Source organism: Mobula hypostoma, chromosome 25, assembly GCF_963921235.1.
Source record: "Mobula hypostoma chromosome 25, sMobHyp1.1, whole genome shotgun sequence".
Classification (NCBI taxonomy): Eukaryota; Metazoa; Chordata; class Chondrichthyes; order Myliobatiformes; family Myliobatidae; genus Mobula; species Mobula hypostoma.
This window is the reverse complement of record NC_086121.1, coordinates 25,087,419-25,113,515: the sequence shown is the minus strand read 5'-3', so window position 1 is coordinate 25,113,515 and position 26,097 is coordinate 25,087,419. Positions and strand designations below refer to the sequence as shown.

At 39.7% G+C, this 26,097-nt stretch overlaps 1 protein-coding gene across 1 annotated transcript; it reads right to left on the bottom strand.

The window, feature by feature from the left end:
* Window positions 1–485: 485 nt before the first annotated feature.
* szrd1 (SUZ RNA binding domain containing 1) lies at window positions 486–26,085 on the bottom strand. Its single transcript, XM_063033419.1, has 4 exons — window positions 25,947–26,085; window positions 21,686–21,735; window positions 15,152–15,400; window positions 486–7,793 (listed from the first exon to the last, which is right to left on the bottom strand). Exons 1-4 carry the CDS (start codon window positions 25,995–25,997, stop codon window positions 7,691–7,693), a joined length of 453 nt encoding a protein of 150 aa, XP_062889489.1. The 5' UTR covers window positions 25,998–26,085; the 3' UTR covers window positions 486–7,690.
* Between the last annotated feature and the right edge of the window lie 12 nt (window positions 26,086–26,097).

The window sequence follows — 26,097 nt, the reverse complement described above, 5'->3', positions numbered from 1 at the left end:
TGACCTGTTTGATTTGTGGACCAACAAAAATGCTTTCCTTAATCTTGGCATCAGTTATTCTGGGAAGCATCTGTCTCAAATATCAAAATCTTTCATAGAAATTTTTGTTCCTGGTGATAGCAAATTCCATCCTTACAGTCCTGAACCCAATAATTATCACTAAAACCTGTCCTGCCATGCAGCAGCCGCACTGCTTAAGCGTGCCCATGCATGCCTGGACAAGATAGGAAACTTTCCAGCTTACATTGTAGGCAACATTTTAATTGACTTGAATTATGAATTGAAATAATAAACATGTGATTTTAAAAAATGGTGTGTGATAGGGAAATTTCATGGTGATTTTCATGATCAGTAGCTCAATATTCGTAAGATACACCTAAAGGTATTCAGGAAGCAAAATCTTTCTTGTCCATTGGAATTGGATGGAGTGAAGAATTATCAAACCAAAACAGTAAATAGGACTTTCATTGAAAGTCTAGTGGGTTATGCATTCCTTTATTTCTCTGTCCTATTCATCACAAAAATATCCTGCAATCAAAACAAAGCCCCATTTACTGTCAGTATGTTACCCAAGTCAGGTAGAGGACAACAGAGACAAGACCAAACTGTTGAAACTAAACTTATAAAATTTTACTCAAAATATAGTTAACTTTGCCAGTTATAAACAGAAGTTGTACAGATCATATTCAGCAATCTCAGGCCAGAACTTTCCTTTTGCTGAATGCTGTAAGAAAATGCTGCTTTAAAACAATTCCAGATGATGTTGCAGGATAAAATATAATTAAAAGGAAAGCATTAGCAAAAGCATCTATTTTAGATAAAGATGTTTTACAGGCAATTAAACAGTATTTGCACATCTTTCCCAGCCTTCCTGCAAATAAACATCTATAATAAATTCAGTCAAGAAACGGCAGCTGTTAACACCAAATCCCACAAATGTTACTTTGTGTACACTGTCAGCTGTTACAACCAAATCCCACAAACGTTACATTGTGTACACTGTTACATATGTATACTGTCAGCTGTTACAAGCAAATGCTACATTGTGTACACTGTTATATGTGTACACTGTCAGTAACATTGTGTACACTGTCAGCTGTTACAGCCAAATCCTACATTACATTGTGTACTGTTATATATGTACTGTCAGCTGTTACAACCAAATCCTACAAATGTTACATAGTGTACCGTCAGCTGTTAAAACCAAATCCCACAAATGTTACATTGTGTACAGTCAGTAAATCATGACAAAATACAGTGATAGACATCTTGCCTGACAACAACCTCCTAATCAACACAAAATAATTCTAATTAGATTGTGTGACAGGCATCCAGCAGTTGTTCACATCACTAACAAAATGGCATAGGATTGCACCATTTTCACAGTGCAACAGCATGCAAGAAGCAAATGGACACATTACCAAATTGGCATTTTGCTAGCTTAAAGGGGGTGATTCTTATTAAATATTACTAGAAACTCTGTCTGGAGACACTACAGCAATTCTCATTAAGTGCCCCAGAAAATATTTACAGATTTTTTTGTTAGATGTTATTTGATCAACTTTAAGTCTGGAGTTCAAGATATACAGGCTTGGTTGAAACAAAGTCACAACTGAGCAGTGAATCACATCCATGCAAAATAATAATTCCCCCCTCTCCCAAGAGGAAGTGGTGTCCTTTCAGAATGCAAACTGCACTATCCAATTAAAAAATCATTTGTGACATTTCAGTAGATCTAAAGATGAAGTCCCTCAAATTTTTGCAACATACAAGTATCTCATCCAAGTTTGACAGTGCCTACCAGGGAAGCATTAATTTGACATGTCATAGTAAAACCATCTTTAGCTATCAGGATATTAAAACTCAAAAGAGCATGCTATATGATGGACTAGCTTTTTTTCCCCATAATTTATAAATGCCACATGGTCAATTGAAAGCTGCAGATATTTAATTTTGCCTATATTTTCAATGAACATTAGGCATAACCAAACCAAAAATCAATTGAGGATACCCTGAGCTGGGAATGTTCAAGACAAGCCCTGTTCTCAGAAACAGCAGCAGGATTGACTTGGAAACCTGGGCAGGGTTTGAGAGGAGGATGCATTTTGCTAAAGGTATGAGAAAAGGAACTCAATAGCAAAAAAGCAGCATATTCTAAAAATAACTATTATACATGCTTGTAGACAAGGATTGATATGACTTTTAAATTCCTCAGGGTGACATCATTGGTCTTTTCACTGGCCCAATCATTCAGCTTTTGAAAAGCTCTACAGGGAATTGATTTGCTTAGAAGGACTGATTTAAACCAATAAAATTTCAAATTAAAACTGGACATTTGATTACACAAAACATTACAAACCTAATAAGAGTGCACAATTATGCTACTTTGTATAGTCTATCAAGGCTTTGTGTTTTAAAAACTGGGAACCAGTGTCCTCAGTCTGATTTGTAAATGTTTACCTCCTTCCCAAATGCTTACTTCTTGTTTCCCTCTCACTTACAATTCAGTCCTCAGTTAGAAATACAATGTCTACAACACCCCAATTCCAGGTTTACTTGATTGACATGGGGCTTACTGGGAAGATTTTTTAAAAATATTTTTCTGACTGTCTATGTACAAGTGGCATGTCATCCTTCAGATAAAACAGCATGATCCGAATGAGTATTTGCCATTTAAGAATCTTGTATATTTGGCTGGAATGGAATTCAAGAGTAAATTACTATTACTTACTAACTGAAACCATCAATCACATTCAGCACAATGAAGGTACCATCTACAGGACCTGCTGGTACAGTAACAAGTGGATAATTGTACAAATCCAGATTGAACATTTTATTTGAGATAGATAGACCTGACATTCTTACTAGGCATTTTGATTTACATTCAGACCCCAATAGCTGTTATTTAGGACAATACTGTCCAAATTCAACTCTGCAGCATTTTCTATGGGACGTAAAGTATTGAAGCACAACTGCTAATGCAATCCTTTATGAGATTACTCAGTTGTATTATCCCAGTGCTTCAAAAAAGTGGCTTTTTGCAACAGCAAAATGATGATTTTTGGGAGATGGGGCCGTGATAAAGTGGGTAGATATGGACTAATGCAAAATTACTTTGGAATTAAGAATACCCAACATTTGTTGCACTTACTGAACTCTGGGTTGCATTCTTACAAATATTCATACAAGCAGGTGATTATTTTTTATCTAAATGTGAAATACATGGGAGTAACTAAAAATGAATAGAATTAAACAGGTTTTAGATTATTTCAGACCATTTCTTCCAATTGCAGGGTTCGGCACATCCATATTAGCCAAATATTTTGTTGTGCAGTTTTGTAGGTTAGATCTACATAGTACCAGTAATAATTGCAGCACTCAGTGCCCTTCATTACAAGACTTAAGATCCCACTACTTCCAGTAAATTAAAAAATTACTCAGACAAGAATTTCATTCCATTGTAATTGTTAAAGCCAAATTGAAGTTTAAAAAAAACTGGATGCTGGAAATCTAAAAGCAAACACCAGAAAATCTTGGGAACTCTCAGGTCAGGCAGCATCTTTTGAAAGAATAATAATTAACATTTCTCTTTTCACAATTTCCAGCCTTTTCTTTTATAAATAAAACAGAACTGTAGTCTGTTTGAAAGTTTCACACTACTCAGATGTAAATTATGATACTCAATATAAACAACCTGCAAGTTAAATTGCAAATTGAAAGGTCCATATTCACTTTGTTAAATCACTTTACAACTTGTCTTTCCTAAAAGGGGAAAAATACCAAAAAATAACTAGGGTAAATTCAAGTCATATAATGCAGCTTTGTCTGGCTGAGTGAGAGCCAAGATCAACTTAGTAATTGAAGTATATTTAAACATGGTTTCCATGGGAAAAATCAAAATTTGATCTCCAAAAATCTTAGGACAGCCCAATAATTTAACCATATAACAATTACAGTTTGACACCATATAGAATTTAGCAAAGCAGCCCTGATTTAAAAAAGTTCTAAAAAGTTGAAATGTGGTTCCACCCAACACTGCCATCCACATACACAGACCCACACCTCTGTTTGACAACCAGCAGCTGATCTCTCACATTATTAGTGCATTAGTCTAATGTGTAAGAGTTGTGATGTGAGAACTTAATAAACAGAGGCTATAGTTTAACTTAAAATTGAACTTCTCCCTCCACATACCACCTTAACAACACGGTTCACTACACAAGTATTGACTCTCAGCACTTGATTAATACCCTACTTATCTCCCTCAGGTATTTCATTGGTCATTTGGGAACATTGTTAGCATCACTGTCTATTGTTCAGTTCACCAATCTTCAACAAGATAGCCTTTCCAGTGAGGTGTTCCTACTGAAACATCTGGAAGGCCCTGTAAGAAGTTTTATGCCAACAGTTCCAAACAGAACAGGAGCTTGATTCCAGTAACATAACCTGGCAGTGAAGGGGAGGGCTAGCTTTTAAGCTAAAGGAGATAGAATGCTACTTTAGAATCTCTGGATCAGAAGCACAAACAATTTTTACAAGACAGGGCAACATTTATATAGACATCAAAAAGGTTCGCTTAGGACTTTCTCCATACTTTATCAAAATACCTTGTAGATTTAGTTAACATTGCTTTATGGTTATAACACCAATCTATTAACTTATTCCAACATTTTAATCTGTATTACAATCAGCCCAGATCTATCCCTGACCTAGAGATGACCTTTTACCATACGTCAGCAGTCCTGCAGTTGGATCCTGATTTTGTTTATTACTGCAGATTCAATCTGTTGTCACATTATGCTGGTGTATGCAGTGTGCAATGTTCTTCGAGTCCGTTTTTGATTCTTCTAACCCAAACAAACTGAACATGGCATCCTCCAGAGTCCTTTCACAACCAGATTTCACTATCTTTATTTTGCCTGTATAATACTAGTGTTTGCAAACAAACTTCTCCTCAATAATGACCCTCAAAGACAATAGATCCCACAAGTATCATTATGTCATACACTGCACTGCACACCAGTGACAGCTTTCTTATGTAACCTCGGATACATGCGCTTCACTGTACATTTTTTTTGGTTTACCATCAAACACATGAGCTCTGACAACAATAACTGCAAGAAACAAAACCAGAGCTTGATTTTAAAAACACTTGTCACCTGATTATATTTCCTGGTTAGAATTATAAAAATTAGTTGGTTGACTGATCAAAAAAAAATAAATTTTTATGCTTAAAAAACATATTTGCACTGCTTCATAGGAATGAAAATCCCCAGTGCAGTACTTACCCTAAGCAGTTTGTTTTGAATGCATTTAGTCATCCTAGAAATAGTTACATAAGCATTACTTTGACTAAGTGATATACACTGAACAATGGTTACCTGACTAGAAGATGGCAGGAAAGAAAAAGCAGCAGGATTACAACTCAACCGTGGTGCATTTTTAACAATCACTGAAAATCCAACGGGAAGAACACTTATTAAATGTTCCCTGCCTCTTCAGGCCATTGTGGAGCCAAAATTCGATTAAAACTATGACCATTTTGGTTTGTATACCACATCACACAGTGCATTAATCTACAGAATCAGTGGGGAGTCTGCTACTTCATCATTTACAAAAGTAGAGTCTCAGGCAATCATTTCAGTCAAGCCAGTTTCATGAACACCAGAGATTAGAATTAGTCAGTCAAGTGATATCCCAGTTTGCATGGAAACATCACCAATTTACAAACCAAACCCTGGGAAGAAGTTACACAGAAAAAGTACATTAGCTTGATATTTAACAAATGACCAGATTTAACACAATATCACCCATTATAAAATAATTCTAGGGCCGGACATCTTGCAGTTTTTAAAACCACAAATGTGAGTAGCATTTGAAGGCTATTTTGACCTCACTCCAAATCAATTGCGCCGAGCTAGGTGCCTCAGTCCAATAATCTGATGGCTGTTAAATACAAGGCTGCTGTGCTTCCAGCTGTTCAGGAGTGAGACAGCTAACTCTTTCCAAGCACTGGTTGAAATATACGAAAATTAATTACTCTCACCCCCATCCCCCACAAAAAGCAGTTTTTTTTGTTCGCAGGCAGACATACACAAAATGTACACACACAAATACATACATGTGCGCACATGCGCAAACAGGACAGATGGCTGCATCAGCTCGCATGCGAGCCTCAACAAAAAAACACAAAAATCACGTGCCCTTTTAATATTAGATGGATCTAAAAAGTTTTCTTCAAATTGTAGAAAATAAAGGCAATGCCTTGAAAAAAAAACACATTAAGAGTATGTACTAGTGATGGACCATAACTGCAACACCTTGTCAGAGCAGGGTACAGAATGCACACAACCACTAGAAAGGAGAAATACCAAAACCTCAGGTTCCACTAATTGGCCTCAAAGCCTTCCAACTTTCCCAAGGAACATTTAATTTGATTGAAACTATTTTGTTTCCCTTTAAAATTTTCTTTTATTTCTGTCCTTCTTTCTTCATAAAACTGAGAAGACAGTCAGATAAGAACACCTCTGAAAACCTGCCCAGTTTCTGACAACATTACTGCTCTGCACTGAACCATAACGGGAGCAGTATTAACTAAAAGCATGGCCTTTGCCAAAACATCCTCTTCGAAAAAAAATTCTACTACTGCAAGTTATACCTATCCCGCAGGTTATATCAAAAACCAACACGCACAAAGCATGGCTGGTGAATGAGCAGAAGGCAGTGCTGGAATAAGATCACATGACTACAACGTTACGCAGTTAACACCTTAAGTGCTACCCTAATGGGCCATATTTTAATCTCACCATCACGAATTTTTGATTCAATCTAAATCCTGGAATTCAGATGCTGTAGTTAACCACTTTCAGGTGTGAGATAATAACATTCATGGCCATTATTAGAGCTGTTCTCTTCATCACTCCCCCCCTCTGCGACCAGTTTTCTGTGAATCAACAGACATACTCTCCTACCATCGAAGGGACGACAAGAATCTGACAGGAATTGGCTGTGCACCAAGCCACCAACACAGCAGATGTGTTCCATAGTGCATCTTGGTTTGCTGTGCCAAACAGCCCGAACCTGTTGTCCACAATCCTTCCGTGGATCTTTATGTTCTTGTCCTGTTTCTCTAGATAAATGTTTTGAAGATATTTTAAATACTACACAAAATAAATAATTTTAAAATGGGTGCATTTCTGATGGATTTTTTTGACATATTGCTTGGCAAGGTAATTAGCCATGAGCAACTATCCTGCGGTAATAGATTAGATGCAAAGAAACCAAAACAATCCTGTATAGAATATGATGAGAGAAACAGCACCCATCACTAATACATAGTCAAATTCTTTCCTGAAATTAAAAGATAAACTATTGAACATTCTTAAACAGTATTATTGCTGGAGCAAATTTCTGATTAGAAATGGCACACAATATATTCTTGGCCAGTCTGATTGCAAGAAACCTCCCCTTCATGGTTTCCTTGGAGAGCTCACAGCAGTGTGCCATCCACAGTGGGCGGAGCAGGGATCACAGTGTGCAAGGAGAAAGGTCACAGTGGGCGGAGCAAAGGGGGATCACAGTGCAAATAAAGCAGATCAGGTCCTCTGCTGGAGTCCGTTTTCTCTGTCCAACACTGCACGCTCAGTCATGGAGAGTCCTCTTTTATAAAGCGCGCTCTCTAGCGCATGTTTTATCTACGTTGTTTGAAGCCTTGTGTACCATCGGGGCCCAGGGGTTGTCGAATTATACTGCTCTGCTGCCTGTTCTCTTCCAACTGGGTGATCCTAGTTGGCCTGAAACACAAAAGGTTTAATATCAGAAGGAGACAGTGTCAAATCCTTATTGTTACTGTCGTTGTTACTCCTATATACAATGATCCAGCTACGATTCTGATCCCAAAAGGGTTCTACAATGCACAGTGAACAATTCCTAAATACTTTTAAGATGCTTTGTCAACGATATTTCTGCAAGTGTATCATTAACAAGAGCACATTACAAGTCCAGCCTATACTCTGCACAATAACCAGCAAGTTTAGATAGCACAATAACTGGCTTCATAATGCAAACATAGCTGTATGCAAGTCAACATATTCTTGCTTTCTTACAAGATTTTTTTTTAAATGCTCAATTTGAGCACAATATGCAATGGACAATGAGAACCTTGGAGAGAAGGAAATCTGGTCGAACATGAATGCAGAAACATCAGTGCAATCTCTCTCCCCTTCACAAGCCTCAAGCTTCATCTCCCTTTTGAAAGTTGGACAAAGTCTGCTACAGATGGTGGTTGGAGTCTGGGAAGCAATGAAGTGGTGATGCAGTCATAGTCTCATTCAGGCATAGTTGACTCCAGACCCAATGATGCAAGAATGGGATTATTGTAGGTAGGTACAATATGTAGCATGAACGTAGTCAAAGGAATCTATTTATGATTCTATTGTATGTATTGGTTTCACTCACCTGGAGGTTACAAAATAGTCTGCTCAGCATTTATCAAATTTAGCCAACTCGTTTTTGAAAACTGCAAGTCTTTGGTGGGCATCAATTCTAACACTGAGAACTTTTTTTCATATTTATGTAACCCTCAGGCTCGGCAAGCATGTGTTCATCTAGGGGAAAACAACTCCTGGCCCCACCAAATTGAGAAATCTCGTTTGTGTGGATGCTGTGTGATGTGTTGCCCAGTTACAAATACGCACCGCAAAATATCAGACAGTACATCATATGCAATTAAATGATTGAATTTTATAAATCTTAATCTGGATAGGGGGTTAGTAAAGAAAATAAAAAGTAAAAGGGCCCATTTTAAGGAAAAAGTCTATTGCGCATAGTTGGAGCTCACTGTCGTTCATTTGTTCCCGTCGACCTCCAAGCGTAGCCGGCCCTCGGACCCTCGCTCCTCAGTCCACTCTGTCCGGTGGTCTTCCGACTCTCTCCATTCACATCCTCTCTCTCCATTGCTCCCCGACGAAAGACCGCAAAAAAACCAGACTCCCAGACACACAATAACATTTCTTCCATTGGATAACATACACTCCAAAGTCCTGTTATCTCTAGCCATAAACCAAACTGCTGCTACAGAGAAACCATTACCTTAACAGAAGAACATTACATAGAAGCCATTGCATTAGCCTTAACAGTGAAACTTTACAGCGTGTTACACTTAGATAGTGTCCTCATAATAAAGGTGGTTTATCCAGAAAATTTAAAAGCAGTCTGTCTAGCTGCGACTTAGAGATATATTGTGTGACCAACAGAACAGTTGATATACGAAAATGCAATAACGACTTCACTTGCCAATGAGTTATATCACGATAGGAATAAAAATAACAAAGCTGGAATGTGGCCATAGTAACCTTACTAGTACATCTTTTCACTATTTCAGCATCACGAAAATTCAACCTATTTTTGTGGGTGTCATTTGCTAGAAAATCAGAACAAGGACACTTCACTCTCTACCCCAAATCAACATCTTTATACCTGCGACCCACTGAAATTCTCATCAGTAAATGGCAAACGTTAGGCTATTCTTCAATCATACAAGAGATTTAAAATAATATTTCACTGAGGAGCCTTCTGTACTTTCTCCCTAACCCAACCACATACGGCAATGAAAAAGGAACATTACTTCCTACAAAGCAAAACCCAATAGCATGAATGGCAGTGATGCTTCACTACCAGATGAATTCAACACCTTCTATGCCCACTTTGAAAAGGAGAATATAACTACAGCTGTGAAGATCTCTGCTGCACCCAGTGACCCTGTGATCTGTTTCAGAGGCCAACGTTAGGCTGCCTTTAAAGAGGATGAACCCTCACAAAGTGGAAGGCCCCAACGGAGTAACTGGTAAGGCTCCAAAAACTTGTGCCAACCAACTGGCGGGGTATTCAAGGACATTTTCAAACTCACACTGCTAGGGGCAGAAGCTCCCATTTGCTTCAAAAAGGCAACAATTACGAGGGTTGATTGATAAGTTCATGGCCAAAGGTAGGAGGAGTCAATTTTAGAAAACCTAGCATATTTATTTTTCAACATAGTCTCCTCCCACATGTACACACCTAGTCCAGCAGCCGTGGAGCATACGAATCCCTTCTTTGTAGAAGTGGTCCACAGCAGAGGTGATTGATAAGTTTGTGGCCTAAGGCAGGAGATGAGTTATTAACTTCAAACTTTCTGCATTATCACTGAAAGAGTTGAACTGCACGTGCATGTAACAAGAGCATCTTGGACCTCCAGGTGGTCCACAGCAGGGGCGATTGATAAGTTCGTGGCCTTGGGTAGAAGGACATAAGTTATACAGCTCTTGTAAATGAACGTGCAGTTTAACTCTGAGTGAAAATGCAGAAAGTTTGAAGTTAATAACTCATCTCATTCTACCTTGGACCACAGACTTAACAATCACCCTGCTGTGGATCACTTTCTGGAGGTCCAAGATGCCGACTTCTACAAAGAAGGGATCCCTATGCTCCTTGACCACTGGACTAAGTGTGTAAATGTAGGAAAAATAAATGTGCTAGGTTTTCTAAAATTGACTCCTTTCTACCTTAGGCCACGAACTTATGAATCACCCCTCGTATACCAGTGCCCAAGAAGAATAATGTGAGCTGCCTTAGTGACTATTACCCAGTAGCACCCACATCTACAGTGATGAAATGCTTTGAGAGGTTGGACAGGACTGAACTCCTGCCTCAGCAAGGACCTGGACCCACTGCAATTTGCCTACTGCCACAATAGCTCCACGGCAGACACAATCTCAATGGTTCTTCGCTCAACATTAGACCACCTGGACAATACAAACACCTATGTCCAGATGCTGTTCATCGACTACATCTCTGCATTTAACACCATCATTCCCACAATCCTGATTGAGAAGTTGCAGATCCTGGGCCTCTGTACCTCCCTCTGCAATTGGATCCTCAACTTCCTAACCGGAAGACCACAATCTGTGTGGATTGGTGATAATATCTCCTCCTCGCTGACAACCAATAATGGTGCACCTCAGGGGTGTGTGCTTAGCCCACTGCTCTACTCTCTCTATATCCATGCCTGTGTGGCTAGGCATAGCTCAAATACCATCTATAAATTTGCTGATGATACAACCAATGTTGGTAGAATCTCAGGTGGAGACAAGAGGGCGTACAGGAGTGAGATATGCCAACTAGTGGAGTGGTGTCGCAGCAACAACCTTATACTCAACATCAGTAAGACGAAAGAACTGATTGTGGACTTCAGGAAGGGCAAGACAAAGGAACGCATACCAATCCTCAGAGAGATCAGAAGTGAAGAGAGTGAGCATTTTCAAGTTCCTGGGTGTCAAGATCTGAGGACCTAGCCTAGTCCCAACATATCAATACAGCTATAAAGAAGGCAAGACAGCGAGTATACTTCATTAAGAGTTTGAAGAGATTTGATATGTCAAAAAAAAAACTCAACTTCTATAGATGTACTGTGGAGAGCATTTTGACAGGCTGCATCACTGTCTGATAGAAGAGGGTTCTGGAGAGGGTTCAAAGAAGATTCACCAGAATGATTCCAGGAATGAAAGGGTTACTGTATGAGGAACATCTGGCAGCTCTTGGGCTATATTCCCTGGAGTTCAGAAGAGTGAGGAGGGGGATCTAATAGAAACATTCTGAATGATAAAAGGCCTGAACAGATTAGATATGGCAGAGTTATTTCCCATGGTAGGGGATTCTAGGACAAGAAGGCATGACTTCAGGATTGAAGGACGTCCTTTTAGAATTGAGATGCGGAGAAATTACTTTAGTCAGAGGGTGGTAAATCTGTGGAATTTGTTGCCACAAGCGGCTGTGAAGGCCAAGTCATTGGGTGCATCTAAGGCAGAGTTAGATAGGTTCTTGATTAGCCAGGGCATCAAAGGGTATGGGGAGAAAGCAGTGGTGTAGGGATGACTGGAAGAATTGGATCAGCCCATGATTGAATGGCGGAGCAGACTCAATGAGCCTAGTGGCCTACTTCTGCTCCTATACCTTATGGTCTAAGCTGCAGAGGGTTGTAAATTTAGTTGGCCCTATCTTGAGTACCCAGGACATTGTCAAGGAGCAGTGTCTCAGAAAGGCAGTCTCCATTATTAAGGACGCCCAGCACCCAGGGCATGCCGTTTTCTCACTGTTACAATCAGGAAGGAGGTACAGAAGTCTGAAGGCACACACTCACCAATTCAGGAACAACTTCTTTCCCTCTGCCATCCGATTTCTATACGGCCACTGAACTCGTGAATGCTACCTCACTTTTTAAGTATTTTTGTTTTTGCACTATTTTTAATCTATTCAATATACATATACTGTAATTGATTGTATTTATTTATCTATCTTCTAGATTATGTATTGCATTGAACTGCTAAGTTAACAAATTTCACAACACATGCCAGTGATAATAAACCTGATTCTGAAGCTATTTTGTTTCAATATCACTGACGAGCTATGCTTCCGTTCATTTGCTATCTCAATCTCCTCCAAGGTACCCAGTTCCATTAATCATTAGGAAGATCAATTCCCCATCTTATTTTTAAAAATGGAACAGATGATATCAGCATCTTCAGAGTATTTTATTTATCTGCACGATCTTTACGTTATATGCTGACTTAATGCCTGTGGATACATGCTCTTTTGGGATTGACCATGTGTTACTGATAACATTTGTAAACATCACACATTCCTCCAAAGCTCTCTGCTGTGAGACCCAGTAAAAATCCGGTATGTCATTGAAACCATCTTTACATTTTTGTTACTGGGGATATCTGTGCACCAATCACTCACATATAACAAGGACTTAGTATATAGTGAATCACTAGCCAGAAATTACTCCTCAAATTCACAAGAGTCGTATGGAGAAAAAAAGCACCAATTGATTACTTGACTTCAGAGAATACAGCTAAATTAATTTGATTCTCATTTAGTATCTATATATACATTTTCCAGTAGACGTCAATAAGCAGGATTATAAGCTTCATAGATTCCTCTGGGGACACCAGACAATCTTAGGTTCAAAACTTACTGATTGACTGATGTTTAATTAACTGATATTGATATGCTCCAAAAATAGTCTATTCACAAGAATTATTCCTTACGACTAATTGCCCATACAGAATTTTCACCATTCCTTTTTAGGTTATTTTTGGCATTGTGAAGTACACCCAATGCTCATCCAGTAAACATACTAAGACCATTTCCCTGTGAGGGTGAATAGGCACACAACATGTTAAGTTCAAAAGATAATTATGGAAGTGCAAGATTTTGTAAGAAATCTGAAACAAGTTATTGAACAAACCCTCGGCTGTACTCAATATTTCGTCACTATTTGACTCATTAATACAAAGACAAGGCTACCCCCGATCTCATGGCAGGTGATAGCTGACAGAGCAAGTGGGTTATTTGGAGGTAGTCTGCCCACTCTGACACTTGTAGTTTCCCAGTGTGCTCTTCATACTTGCCTTTGAGCACCATCCCAAATGTTTCTTCCCCAATATGAACAGAAATAGGACAAATATTCCCCAGACTCATTGGAGATTTTGCATTTCAAGGAGACTTCAAGCACCTTCTTGAACCTTCTGCCTGTTGGAAATTTCTTCCCATGATAAAGTTCAGAGTTGAACACCTGCTTCAGGAGCCTGGCACGGAGCAAGCAAATAATGTGGCCTGCCTATGAAAACCAACCCTGGGTACAGACTCAACACCCGGGGGTGGGGGGGGGGGGATGCTGTTAGTTTGGGAAAAAACACAGATGATTGTTTGCTAATCCTTCCTGCAACTGGAGAATTTTGCTAAAATAGATTGGTGGCATTTTTCCAGTGCCTTACAACACCTGCTACATGTGGTACAGATCTGAGAAATCTTTAGAGAAGTTGTAAATTCTGGTGAAGAGAAACCTCTTCACTGCATGCATCTCAGATAGTCACTCTCTTAAGATAAAAGGAAGAATACAGAAAACTAAGCTCGATTTTAGAATCAGTTATTATAAGATCATAAGCACACAGAACATAGAAATCTACAGCACATTACAGACCCTTTAGCCCATAATGTTGTGCAGACCATGTAACCTACTCTAGAAAACTGCCTAGAATTTCCCTACCACAACACCCTCTATTTTTCTAAGCTCCATGTACCTACCTAAGAGTCTCCTAAAATACCCTGTTGCATCTGCCTCTATCACTGTTGCTGGCACTGCATTCCACGCACCCACCACTTTGTGTGTCAAACGTACCCCTGACACCGCCGCTGTATCTGCTTCCAAGCACCTTAAAACTATGCTCCTCATGTTAGTCATTTCAGCCCTGGGAAAAAAGCCTCTGGTTAGCCACTTGATCACTGCCTCTCATCATCTTATACACATCTATCAGGTCACCTCTCACTTCCATCACCCCAAGGAGAAAAGGCCAAGTTCCTTCAACCTATTTTCATAAAGCATGCTCTCCAATCCAGGAAACATCCTTGTAAGTCTCCCCTGAATTCTTTCTATAGTGTCCACATCCTTCCTGTAGTGAGGTGACCAAAACTGAACACAGAACTCTAAGTGGGGTCTAAGGTCTTGTATAGCTTTAACATTATCTCACGGCTCTTGAACTCATTCCCACAGGTAATGAAGGCCATCACACCATACGCCTTCTTAACAACACTGTCAACCTGCACAGCAGCTTTGAGTGTCCCATGGAAACAGACTCCAAGATCTTGCTGATCCTCCATACTGCCAAGAGTCTTAGCATTAATATTACATTCTGTCTTCAAATTTGACCTACCAAAATGAACCACTTCACACTTATCTGGGTTGAACTCCATCTGCCACTTTTCAGCCCAGTTCTGCATTCCATCGATGTCCCGCTGTAACCTCTGACAACCCTCCAGACTAACCGTGAACGTCCCAAACCTTTATATCATCAGCAAACTTACTAACCCACCCTTCTACTTCCTCATCCATGTCATTTATAAAAAAAAATCACCAACAGGAGGTGTCCAAGAACAGATCCCTGCGGAACACCACTGGTCACCGACCTCCAAGCAGAACACGAACCATCGACAACCACCCTTTGCCTTCTGTTGGCAAGCCATTCCTGGATCCACAAAGCAAGGTCTCCTTGGATGCCATGCCTCATTAGTTTTGTGGAGCTGAAGGGTGTTCCAAATGCCCTGTGTTTACCTGTCAGCGTTGGCTTTATCCTCCTCTTCAGGACTCGCACTCCCAAGGATCCTTTTCCGTGCCTCTGCATATTCAGCTTCTCTCTGAGCCAGTGATTTGACTTGTGGCATTGGCCTTGTAGCAGAGTGTGGCGTGTTTACCACCCCGTTACTCGTCGGTCTCTTCAGAATGCGGATTTGTCGGGTGCAGGGCGTTGGGTGGAAGTCATCTTGTATGACGATGGGAACTTTAGGTGCCTGTTTCGATTTCCTGGTTAAATATGAAAAAGCATTTAGATTTATCATATCCATTCAAGTACTTTATAAAATGCTAAAAAGAGAATATGACAGAACTGAATGCAACAGAACCACAAACTTAACCTATGCTGAGAAATAAGGCTGTGGCACAGGAAATGTGATGTAAAGAACTGGTTGATGCCACCAGCAGTGTGAACTCATCCTTTTTGAAAGGTTAAGAGGACAATGAAAGAAAGCAAAATGAAAGTCTTTCCATTGGCTCAGTAGGATCAATATACAGTAATGTAGTTAAAGGTGTGGAGCGTTTCAGATAAACCGAGGCATAACAGGTCCCTGTGGTGTATCAAGCTTTCTATTTGTTTTCACATTCTAAAATTCAAGAGAATCGCATGGGTACCAGGCTTTGGGCAAACTTATTGCCAACATTCAATTCATGAATATAGAGCAGAAAATATACAAATCCATCTATCCAGCTCTATACAACTTCACAATATCCCACATTTACTTATACTCAGTGGCCACTTTATTAGGTATACCTGTACAATTCTACCACAGACTGTCACAAGCCCAGCTGCACAAGGAGGTGGGTTGGGCAAGGGGCTAGGAACCTCATCCTGTAAAAAACCAGTGCTCCAGAAATACGAGGCTCTACACACCGTATCCCTGGGAGAGGAAGAATTTTCAAAGCTGGACTGCACTTGGGAACAACTCGAAGGACTGGCCTAGAACAGGGAACTCAGGCAAGCTGCTTTTAGTAGGCTATACCCCAGCAGGGGTGATGGGCCTAAGTAATAGTATAGCTGTTCGTGAATGCAAACATCTAACCAGCCAATCATGTGGCAGCGATTCAATGCAAAAAAGCATGTAGCCATGGTCAAGAGGTTCAGTTGTTACTCAGAACAAACATCAGAATGGGAAAGAAACGTGATTTAAATGACTTTGACCATGGAATGATTGCACTGGACAATAAACATTTTGCTTTCTGAGTACTTTCCAGTGTATCTTATGGATTTTGAGCTGATCATGAAAATCACCATGAAATTTCCCTATCAGGCACCTTTCTTTAATATTTTTTTAATATTTGTAATTTAATTCATAATTTGTTGCCCACAATATAAGCTGAAAAATTTTCTAACTTGTCCAGGCAAGCCTGGGCATGCTTAGGCAGGGTGGATTCTAGCACGGCAGGACAGGTTTCAGAAAGGCTACAAATTTCTGTGAAGGATGTCGATATTTGAGACAGACATTTCCCAGAATAACTGATACGAAGATCAAGGAAGACATTTTTGTTGGTGCACAAAACAAACAGGTCAACAATGACAGGCAATTCAAAGAACTTCTAGTGGGACCGGAGAAAATCGCACAGAAGGCACTCAAAGATGTTGAAAGTTTTCTTGGCAACTACGGAGCACCAAACTACAGTATGTGCAGCTGGATGGCAACCTGCCCCAAGCATACAAAACCATGAAGTGCAACATGTCACTAAAAGATTAATTTTCTGCATTCCCACTTGGGCTTCTTCCTGCAAATCTTGGTGCTGTCAGTGATGAACATGATGAAAGGTTTCACCAGGACATTGCAGTCATGGAGAAATGATATCAGGTCAACTGGAGTCCATCAATGCTGGTTGATTAAAGTCGGACACATAGGCAAGAAGCCTCAGACACTGACTACAAATGAAAATCAGCAAAACATTTTTAGCTTAGTTAAATTATTGCAAAGTGTTAGCACCATGAATTAAATGCATTATATTTAAATAAAAGTTAAATTCTTGTTTCTCCAAATTCTTCCGTGATACAAGAGGTCTGAAATTATATTTGTGTTTAACTTCAAGCAGTCTATCATAAACAACAAAAAAATTCAGAGGAAGTAACACTTTCAAAAAAATTTGTTGTCCAGTGTTGACAGGATGGTTTAAGTATCTCGGAAACTGCTGACCTCTTGGGATTTTCACACACAAGTCTCTAGAATTTACAGGGACTGGTGTGAAAAACAAAAAAACAGTGAGTGACAGTTCTAAGAGAGGTCGCAGCAGTAACTCAAATAACCACGTCACCAGCAGCGTGCATAAGGGCATCTCTGAACACATAACATGTCGTGGATAGGCTATAGCAGCAGAAGATATGAATATTCAGTGGACACTTTATTCGGTACAGGAGGTAAATAATAATAGAGACCACCGAGTGTATGTTCTTACTCTAACATGAGAAAACGTCAAGACCCTAGAGTTAAATATAACCTGAACCATCTAAAAAGCAAATTAGATTAAAAAAAACAATGGGCCATGGCAACTGAAATCATCCTGCCATTACCCGATTGAATAGTAAGCAAGATGTGATGATTGGAACATTAGAAATGAAGTGTACAAATTTATAAGAGTTATAGACTAGCAAGCAAGTGCAAACTGGGTCATAGAGGGATGAAGGATGAGGGTCAGTGACCACAGATGCAATGGATAAGAGGTTTGAGTTGGGACAAGTTAAGCAATTTTATATTCAGAAAGTAGGAATGGAGACGGGCCAAAAATGTAACTTCAGTTAACAAAGACATTGAAGAGAGTTTCAGAATCAAAAGCTAATGCAGAGGTAAAACAGCAACGTTAATATGTGGAAATAGGCAGGCTTAATAAAAACCATGCTCCAAATCTCATTTTGGGGTCATTTGATACTAAACTTGTAATCTAGTTCAATCTGAAAAATTGTCCAGGAAATAGAGTTTACAATAGTGAAAGAGGACAATGAGCTGAATCATTATCTCAAGTTAAAGAAAAATGACTGCTCATCCACAGTTGGCAATTTGAAGACAACTGGAAGAGTTAAAAGAGATGCTGACAAGCAGAGCAGGTTATTTAATTTGTGCCTGGGCATTTATATATATTTGAAGGGCTGACTTCATATGTCATATACGTATCCAAGAAGGTCAGAAGCTATTCAGTTGCCCATACTTGTAACAAATCAGTTTGTTCTTAGAAGTATGAAGGGTAACTTAATTTACTTGTACTTTCATTACTTGTACCTAGCAAAGCAAGCAGATTCTTTGGATGTTTATGTCAGAATGTGCTATTGCAATGAAAGTAGGGGGCATCCTCTGAAAACTCAAACTTTCAAGGAGGGTGGGAAGTCCCTCCAGATTCCACTCTCCATTGTCATTACTCAAATGTTAATTTTGCAACAAATTTAAACTGAGGAAAATGGGCAACCAGTGTTTCAGATCAAGACCCTTTACTTCTACTCATCCTCCCAAAGAACAATCTGGCAACCAAACACAATCTCTTTTAATTATTGGATCATTAGCACTCTGTTCCTGTCACATGATTGTACATTTATTAATACATTACTCATTATCTATTGACCAGTGTACTAACTTCTAGAGAAGAATCTGTTATTAGTAGGCTATTTTCCACACAGAAACTCAATTTCCAAAAAGGAAAAATAAAGGGTGACAATTAGATATGAATAACTCAATTTTTATTTAGGATTTTTAAAAAATTCCCTTTAGACAACTACATTTCCATTTTGGTACAGAAGTTCTAATTTTAGACAACTTCCCTTTTTCAACCACTATCCAGTTTCACATAATGCTTAAAAGGGACACTTCCTCAGTAAATCATATTCAAAGTACATCCATCAATACCTTTCCAATTCACTGAAAAGGTATTTTTCCAATTAATTCATACTTGGCTTGACAGTTACCAATGGACAATGAGCATGTTTACATTAGTTACACTTAAAAATTCAATCTGTCTCAGCAGGCAAGAACTTTTTTTCAAGCACACTCTTTGGTTGACTAAGGGAAAAGTGTTTTGAAGATAAAATCTAAAGAACCACACAAAGCCTGCAGTCCACAAGGAAACAAAGATCCCTGCTGGCATTATTTACACTTCAGAGACATTTCCTACAACAGGAATTTTGAAGAACTGGAGAGGCACCTCAAAATGGTTCATCAAAATCCTCCAAATCCATTGACAAGCCAGCCAACAGTATTCTCTCCCACGTCAATGACTAGAGGATAAAGATTCTAACTGCACTCCATTGGCTCTGCTGCAGAAGACTCCCAAATAGTTAGGCTATTCCAATTCAAGAATGACTGCAAAGCTTCCTTGAAAGCATCCAATCCATGTGACCATTGATTCAAGATGGCAGAGAGCCTTGAATCTTTCATCATGAGTATGCAAAATTCCATGGGGGGGGGGGGGGGAGTTTATCACCTCCCAATCAAGCCACTTGCTTGCTCGATCAAGTACTTTCATCCCCACCTGCTTCAGTCTGCAAACCCTACTTGAGTTTTATCAACCACATCAGAACCCACAGGACAGGAGTGGAAACAAGTCATCCACAACCCCAAGGGGCTTTAAAGATATTCCTGTTGTGGTTATGGCAGAAGCTTGGTCAGACAAGAACTTGTTTCTACTCTGAACAGTTCCACAAAATTCTTCACCTCAGAAAGGCAACTCTTGACACAAATGTGGCACTCACAACATATCTACTCAAGAGTTGATGTAAGTCTTCAAATCCTAAAAGGTGCAGTGGAAAACTAGTTGTGAGGAATTTTATTATTCTCTCTCTACCCACTGAACTTTATCTTCAAAAGAGCATGCATCATCACAATTCAAAAAAAACAACTTGCATCCAATTTACTCAAGACTATATACAGAACAGAAAATCCAATGGAAGTTCCCTATTTACTAAATTGAAGAATTTCCATCTGATTTTCCCTTAACACCACCTCTTTCGCATATTGTAATTAGAACTGGAGTTTACCACCAAATCCTGGCAACTATTCTCTAGCTTTGAGGTTCAAAGAAGCTTCAATAGTATAAACCACTGCACCCACGCCAATCCCACCACCACTGTCAGTCAGACATTTAAACTGAAAACAAACGGTGAAGTGGTAAGCCAATACCCAAGGCCTACATAGCAATGAATCCTCAGTCTCACAGGACATCTTTTGTGAAGGATCAGTTCATTTATCCCATCCAAAAAAAAAGCAAGTCTAAGCAAATGAACTCCACCTGGAGAAGATCTGGCCAGAAGATCAGGTTCGAGACAATCCTGCATATTAAAGAAAAGTAAACATGGATTGCAAAGGAGAATGCCATTTTCAACCAAATATATTGGCCTTTTTTTGAACTAAAAGAGGCAATGAAACAATGCGTCACTCAAATGGCATGGTCACAGTACACATAGATTTGAAGTTACTAACTCAGGGTTGATCATAATGTGGCTAATGACAGCTTTATTTATTGCCTTTTACCAGCTAGCAACAATTCTTAAGCAAACTCTCTTGCAGGTATTGCAAGTGGATACCCAAATCAGCAAACCCCATCTGGAAACCAGCACTAAAAAAAAAAATTGCCTTTCTGAAGTATTTCCCTTCAAAAATTTGCTGCTCTCCTTTCTGCCAGATATCAACACTTCAGCCCCTTCATTTTTAAGACAGGTGGGCTATGTCACGAACAAAGCAAGTCAGATTTTGCCCACTGTGTATTCCACACAGTTAAACATTGCAGCAAGCTCTAGCTTTTCAGGACCATCCATACAGAGGAAGAATAGAGTTAAGGGGGCACCTCAAAAGTTTACAATATTGATAAAAATGCACACTCAAAAACTTGTAACCAAACCAAATTTACATCCCAAGCCACTTTACAGGCAGAGTAGTTTGGAATAGTCAAGTTATAATGCAAGATATATGAATGCTAATTTCGAAGAGCAAATTTACACAAAAAGCAGTACCATGTCATCAGTAACTAACATCACAAAAGCAGAGATAAACATTGAGGAGGATACCAAAAACAGCAACCTTGTTCTTCAAAGTAGTTTCATGAAACTTTAAAAAAAATTTTTTGTTCAATCGAGTGCAGATATTTTCAGCTTAAAGTCTCGCCCAAAAAAATGGTCCCTCATTGCTGCACTGGGACATCAACCAAGATTTTTATACTCTGGTCTCCAGAACATTACTTCAACTCACTGCCTTGCTGCTACCAAATGAACCAAGGTTCACACCCAAAGATTATTTAACCAAGGAACAGCAATGAAAAACATTCCAAAGGCGCCGTTTTAACTTAACGGAGCAACTCTATGAGACTGCAGAGGCAAAAAAATCGTTACATTTGGGGGTGGGGGGGGGAATTATTGTTATGTAAGATTTTAAAGAGCAGAACGTGTTCATATACCAGCTAAGATACGATTAAGTAGAGAAGCTGGTACTTTCATTTGTATTACAGAATGAAGCTATTACCAGTCAAGCCATCAGGGGGAGACAATAAATTGTTAGCATTTTTTTTAGAAATAGTTCTTACTTTTCTTTCTGCTGGATCTTTAGTTTTGCTTCTAGTCGTCGATCGATTTCCTGCAAGAAAGGAATCACATGCAGTATAAAGAGATGTGCTCTAAAAACAATAATCAGTTGAATTGTACACCAAGGTACAAACAGATGGACACAATCAAAACCAAAACTAAAGTCAGGATTTGCTGTAATAAAAAGAGTACACCCAAGCAGTCCAGCAAAAGTGGAATAAGAACAGACAACTGCCAATTGTTGCAATCAAACTTGACAGAGCCTACATCCAAGGTGTGGTGCGTGTATATACAGTACATGACCAGATTGATGCACATTAAAATAGAAGTAGAAAGGGCCAGCTATGTGATTACATTATTTGCTTATAAAATTGTTAAAATACTCTAGACCTCCTGAATGTTACAGAAAATCTGTGCCAGAGTTCTTTACAGATAGAAACATTGAAAACCTACAGCACAATACAGGCCCTTCAGCCCACAATGCTGTGCCGTATATGTACTTGCTTTAAAAATTACCTCCGATTACCCATAGCCCTCTATTTTTCTAAGCTCCATGTACCTATCCAGAAGCCTCTTAAAAGACCCTATCGTATCTCCCTCCACCACCATTGCCAGCAGCCCATTCCACGCACTCACCACTCTCTGCATAAAAAACTTACCCCAGACATCTCCTCTGTACCTACTTCCAAGCACCTTAAAACTGTGTCCTCAAACAAGATGTACTCAACTTCATGTAGCACTAATTGTAATCCTGAACAAAGCTTATTGTGAAGGTGTAATCAGATCCTGATTTAAACTTTTCTTTTGCTTAGTTTCAGTTTAAGTTAGGCCCTCCCACTTGGGCTTCAGCCCAACAGCAGCTCTGTAGGTGTCGAAGCTCGCTTAAATCACTGATGCCCCAGGAACGACAAAGCCAAAAGGTCACCAGTTTCAGCACACTGATATTCTAAACATCCGCATTAACTGTTTAAAAAATAATTCATTAATACATCAACTGCCCAGACTAAAGCTGTTGCGTTACAAATCGGTTATTCAAACACTGAACAACATCAGGATGGAGGTGCAAATAGTCACCCTGGGTCTTTGCTTGCTCAGCATCCACATATACACTCTTTAAATATTTTGTCTGGAGAGGAAAAAGTTAAACATTACTAAATTCCAAAGTATTGACCCCAAACAGAAAACTTAATAACTTTTCACCAATGTATTAGTAAACAGCATCAACACAAAAGGTCCTTTCAATAACAACAGGAATTCTGCAGATGCTGGAAATTCAAGCAACACACATCAAAGTTGCTGGTGAACGCAGCAGGTCAGGCAGCATCTCGAGGAAGAGGTACAGTCGACGTTTCACACCGAGACCCTTCGTCAGGACTAACTGAAGGAAGAGTTAGTAAGAGATTTGAAAGTGGGAGAGGGAGGGGGAGATCCAAAATGATAGGAGAAGACAGGAGGGGGAGGGATGGACCCAAGAGCTGGACAGGTGATTGGCAAAGCGGATACAAGAGGACCATGGGACAGGAGGTCCGGGAAGAAAGACAAGGGGTGGGGGGGGGGAGAACCCAGAGGATGGGCAAGGGGTATAGTCAGAGGGACAGAGGGAGAAAAAGGAGAGTGAGAGAAAGAATGTGTGTATAAAAATAAATAACAGATGGGGTACGAGGGGGAGGTGGGGCATTAGCAGAAGTTAGAGAAGTCGATGTTCATGCCATCAGGTTGGAGGCTACCCAGACGGAATATAAGGTGTTGTTCCTCCAACCAGAGTGTGGCTTCATCTTTACAGTAGAGGAGGCCGTGGATAGACATGTCAGAATGGGAATGGGACATGGAATTAAAATGTGTGGCCACTGGGAGATCCTGCTTTCTCTGGCGGACAGAGCATAGGTGTTCAGCAAGGCGGTCTCCCAGGTCCTTTCAATATATTATTTTGTAATGTTTTAATACACTTAACTCATTGGTTTGAACAGTTTCACAAGAATGGATGAGGAACTAGAAAAAAGGCCAAAGGGACATCTGAAAAATATATAAAATGATGGGAGTTCAGCACATCCCTCCATTATTGTTGAGAGTTAGAAGTCATGGCTGTAACAAAAAAGGAAGGCCTCTTTTTTTTTCCCTTTACATACAAGTGGCCCAATTCTGGAATGTTACCAGCAGATGTGACTGAGGCAGGTTCCACTCTGGCCTCACAGGGAAAATCAGACAAATGTATGCCAAAGAAAAATGTTGAAGATCCCAATGGGCAGAATGGCCTCATCCTATAGACACTGCATAATCTGTACGCCCCATTCCAACAGCTGACTAAATGGCCAGTTCATCTGACTTACTTCTACAACTTGCTGCTTCTAAGGTCAGCCAGACCTTTCATACCAAACTCATTTATATTTAATAGATTTCTGGTTACAGATTCCAGACATTGCACAATCAATGTACTTCTGAACTACAGCAGATGCTGCAGTGCTACAGCAGCTTGCTAGATTATTGGACATTCAGTGTTTTCTGATAAACCATTAAATCAAGGCTACATCGCATGGTGCAACACAGTTTTGGATTTAAAAACCCAAATGGAGCAATGTCAAGTGTGCATTCTTTCTGTTTTGATTTTGAAGTTGTTAACGTTGTTGAAATGAAGTTGCATAGGTAGCTGGGAGATCAATGAAGGTGAGCACATGTTAACATTTTTACCTAACTGCACAACTGGGTGCTATAATTGCTGTTGAAAAAACCCCGAGTTCAGTCATCACATACCAGGTGAACCTTTATAAAAATTTTCTTGAATAATCAGTGTGACAGGATATATTACAACCTACATCATCACACTTGGTACAGTCGCTTCTATAGACTCAGAATCCGGGAATTCAGTTTCTTATTTTTTTGTATTTCTTTCTCCATTTGTGGCATCCTGTCATTCATTCAAGCTCTTCAATTTAGAAAGTAAACTGCTGCTGGCAGAACTTCTGGACATGAGCAACTACACAAACTATCGCAGCAAGTTCTAATGAAGCGCACTATACTACAAAGCATTTCTATCTGTTCTTAAGACAGCAACACTTGAGAAAAATGGGTTCAACTCTCTCAAGTAATTCAAACCATTGCCCTGAATACTATTTTATTTCTATCTTGATTTTTAAGTTCTGTGCAGATCCTCAGCCATACAATATCAAACTTTTCTAATCGCCACTGTAACTATTTAAATTTAAAGCTATTAAACTTTTCAATTTTTACCTATTCTTCTGTCAACTTGGAATTTTTTTTAACATTTTGTTTTAAGTAGAGAAATGAAGATGTTCTAATTGATATTTAAACCACTTTAGATTTTTTGGTGACTGCTGAAAACAACTACACTGGAAAATTAAAGGTTGTAGGCTATGCCATGCAACTTTACCAAAGTCAAAAATAATAGATAACTCCACAGGATCCATTTCTAAACCATCACAAACACACTGTTGCTTTATCGTGCAACTTCCATTGAACAGTGAAATTTACCTACCCCTTTGAAGGAAAAGAAAAGTACTACTGCCTACTTAGTCTTCCTATTGATGAAGCAGTTCTCACTCCAGTTTAAAAACTTTAAATCGTTACATAGCACTAAATGTATGGCAAAGATTCAATTGTTTCAGAATTCTAGCAATCAGTGTTAATTTGCTACAAACCGAATTCCACAGGTTTCTCAGTGTTAAATTACCCAAAAATTGCTGCCCAAAAGCATGACTATGACATAATTTGATCTGGGATGCCCGATTCTATGTTTCAGTATCCTAATTGTGGTGAAAAGCATTACCAGTTTCCCCTTATCGTTCCCCAAGTCTGTAGAGGTGGTGGGAAATCTATCTGACAACTCCTGGGAGTTGCCAGCAAAGTGCGCGCCTCCAACTACAGTGGTTACATTACCTCCATTGGTCTGGAATCTGCATCACTCGCTTCCAATGCCTTTTCTGGGCATGTTACGGTATTTAGTATCCCTCCCATTGCCAATATTCGCTCTCTGTTAAGAAGATGGCACCTCCAAGCTTTTTCGGCCTGGGTCCAGGCCTTGCCTCTCTTCTGTCCCTCACCCCACCCTCTCACACACAGCGGCCCCCTGCTGCCTGCCCCACACTTGTGGCCGACAGTCAGCGAGACCCTTTAACTGTTGCACACATACACACTGCTGCTGCCCAACTCTTTAGCCTTGAAAACATTATTTAACCGCTTCAACAGACCACAAGACCCGATAGTAAAGCAAGACCCAGCCTCTCCACGGTTTCACTCTACGTTCCTTACCCCACTATCGGCTGCTTCCTCCCAATTATCAGCGATTTCCTCATCTTCCATTTTAGCTGCTCAGCTCACTCGCCCCCCTGGCCGCACCGCGCACGCGTAAAATCCTCTGCACGCAGCCGTAGACCACGGTCGGCCGGAGCTGCGCAGCCGC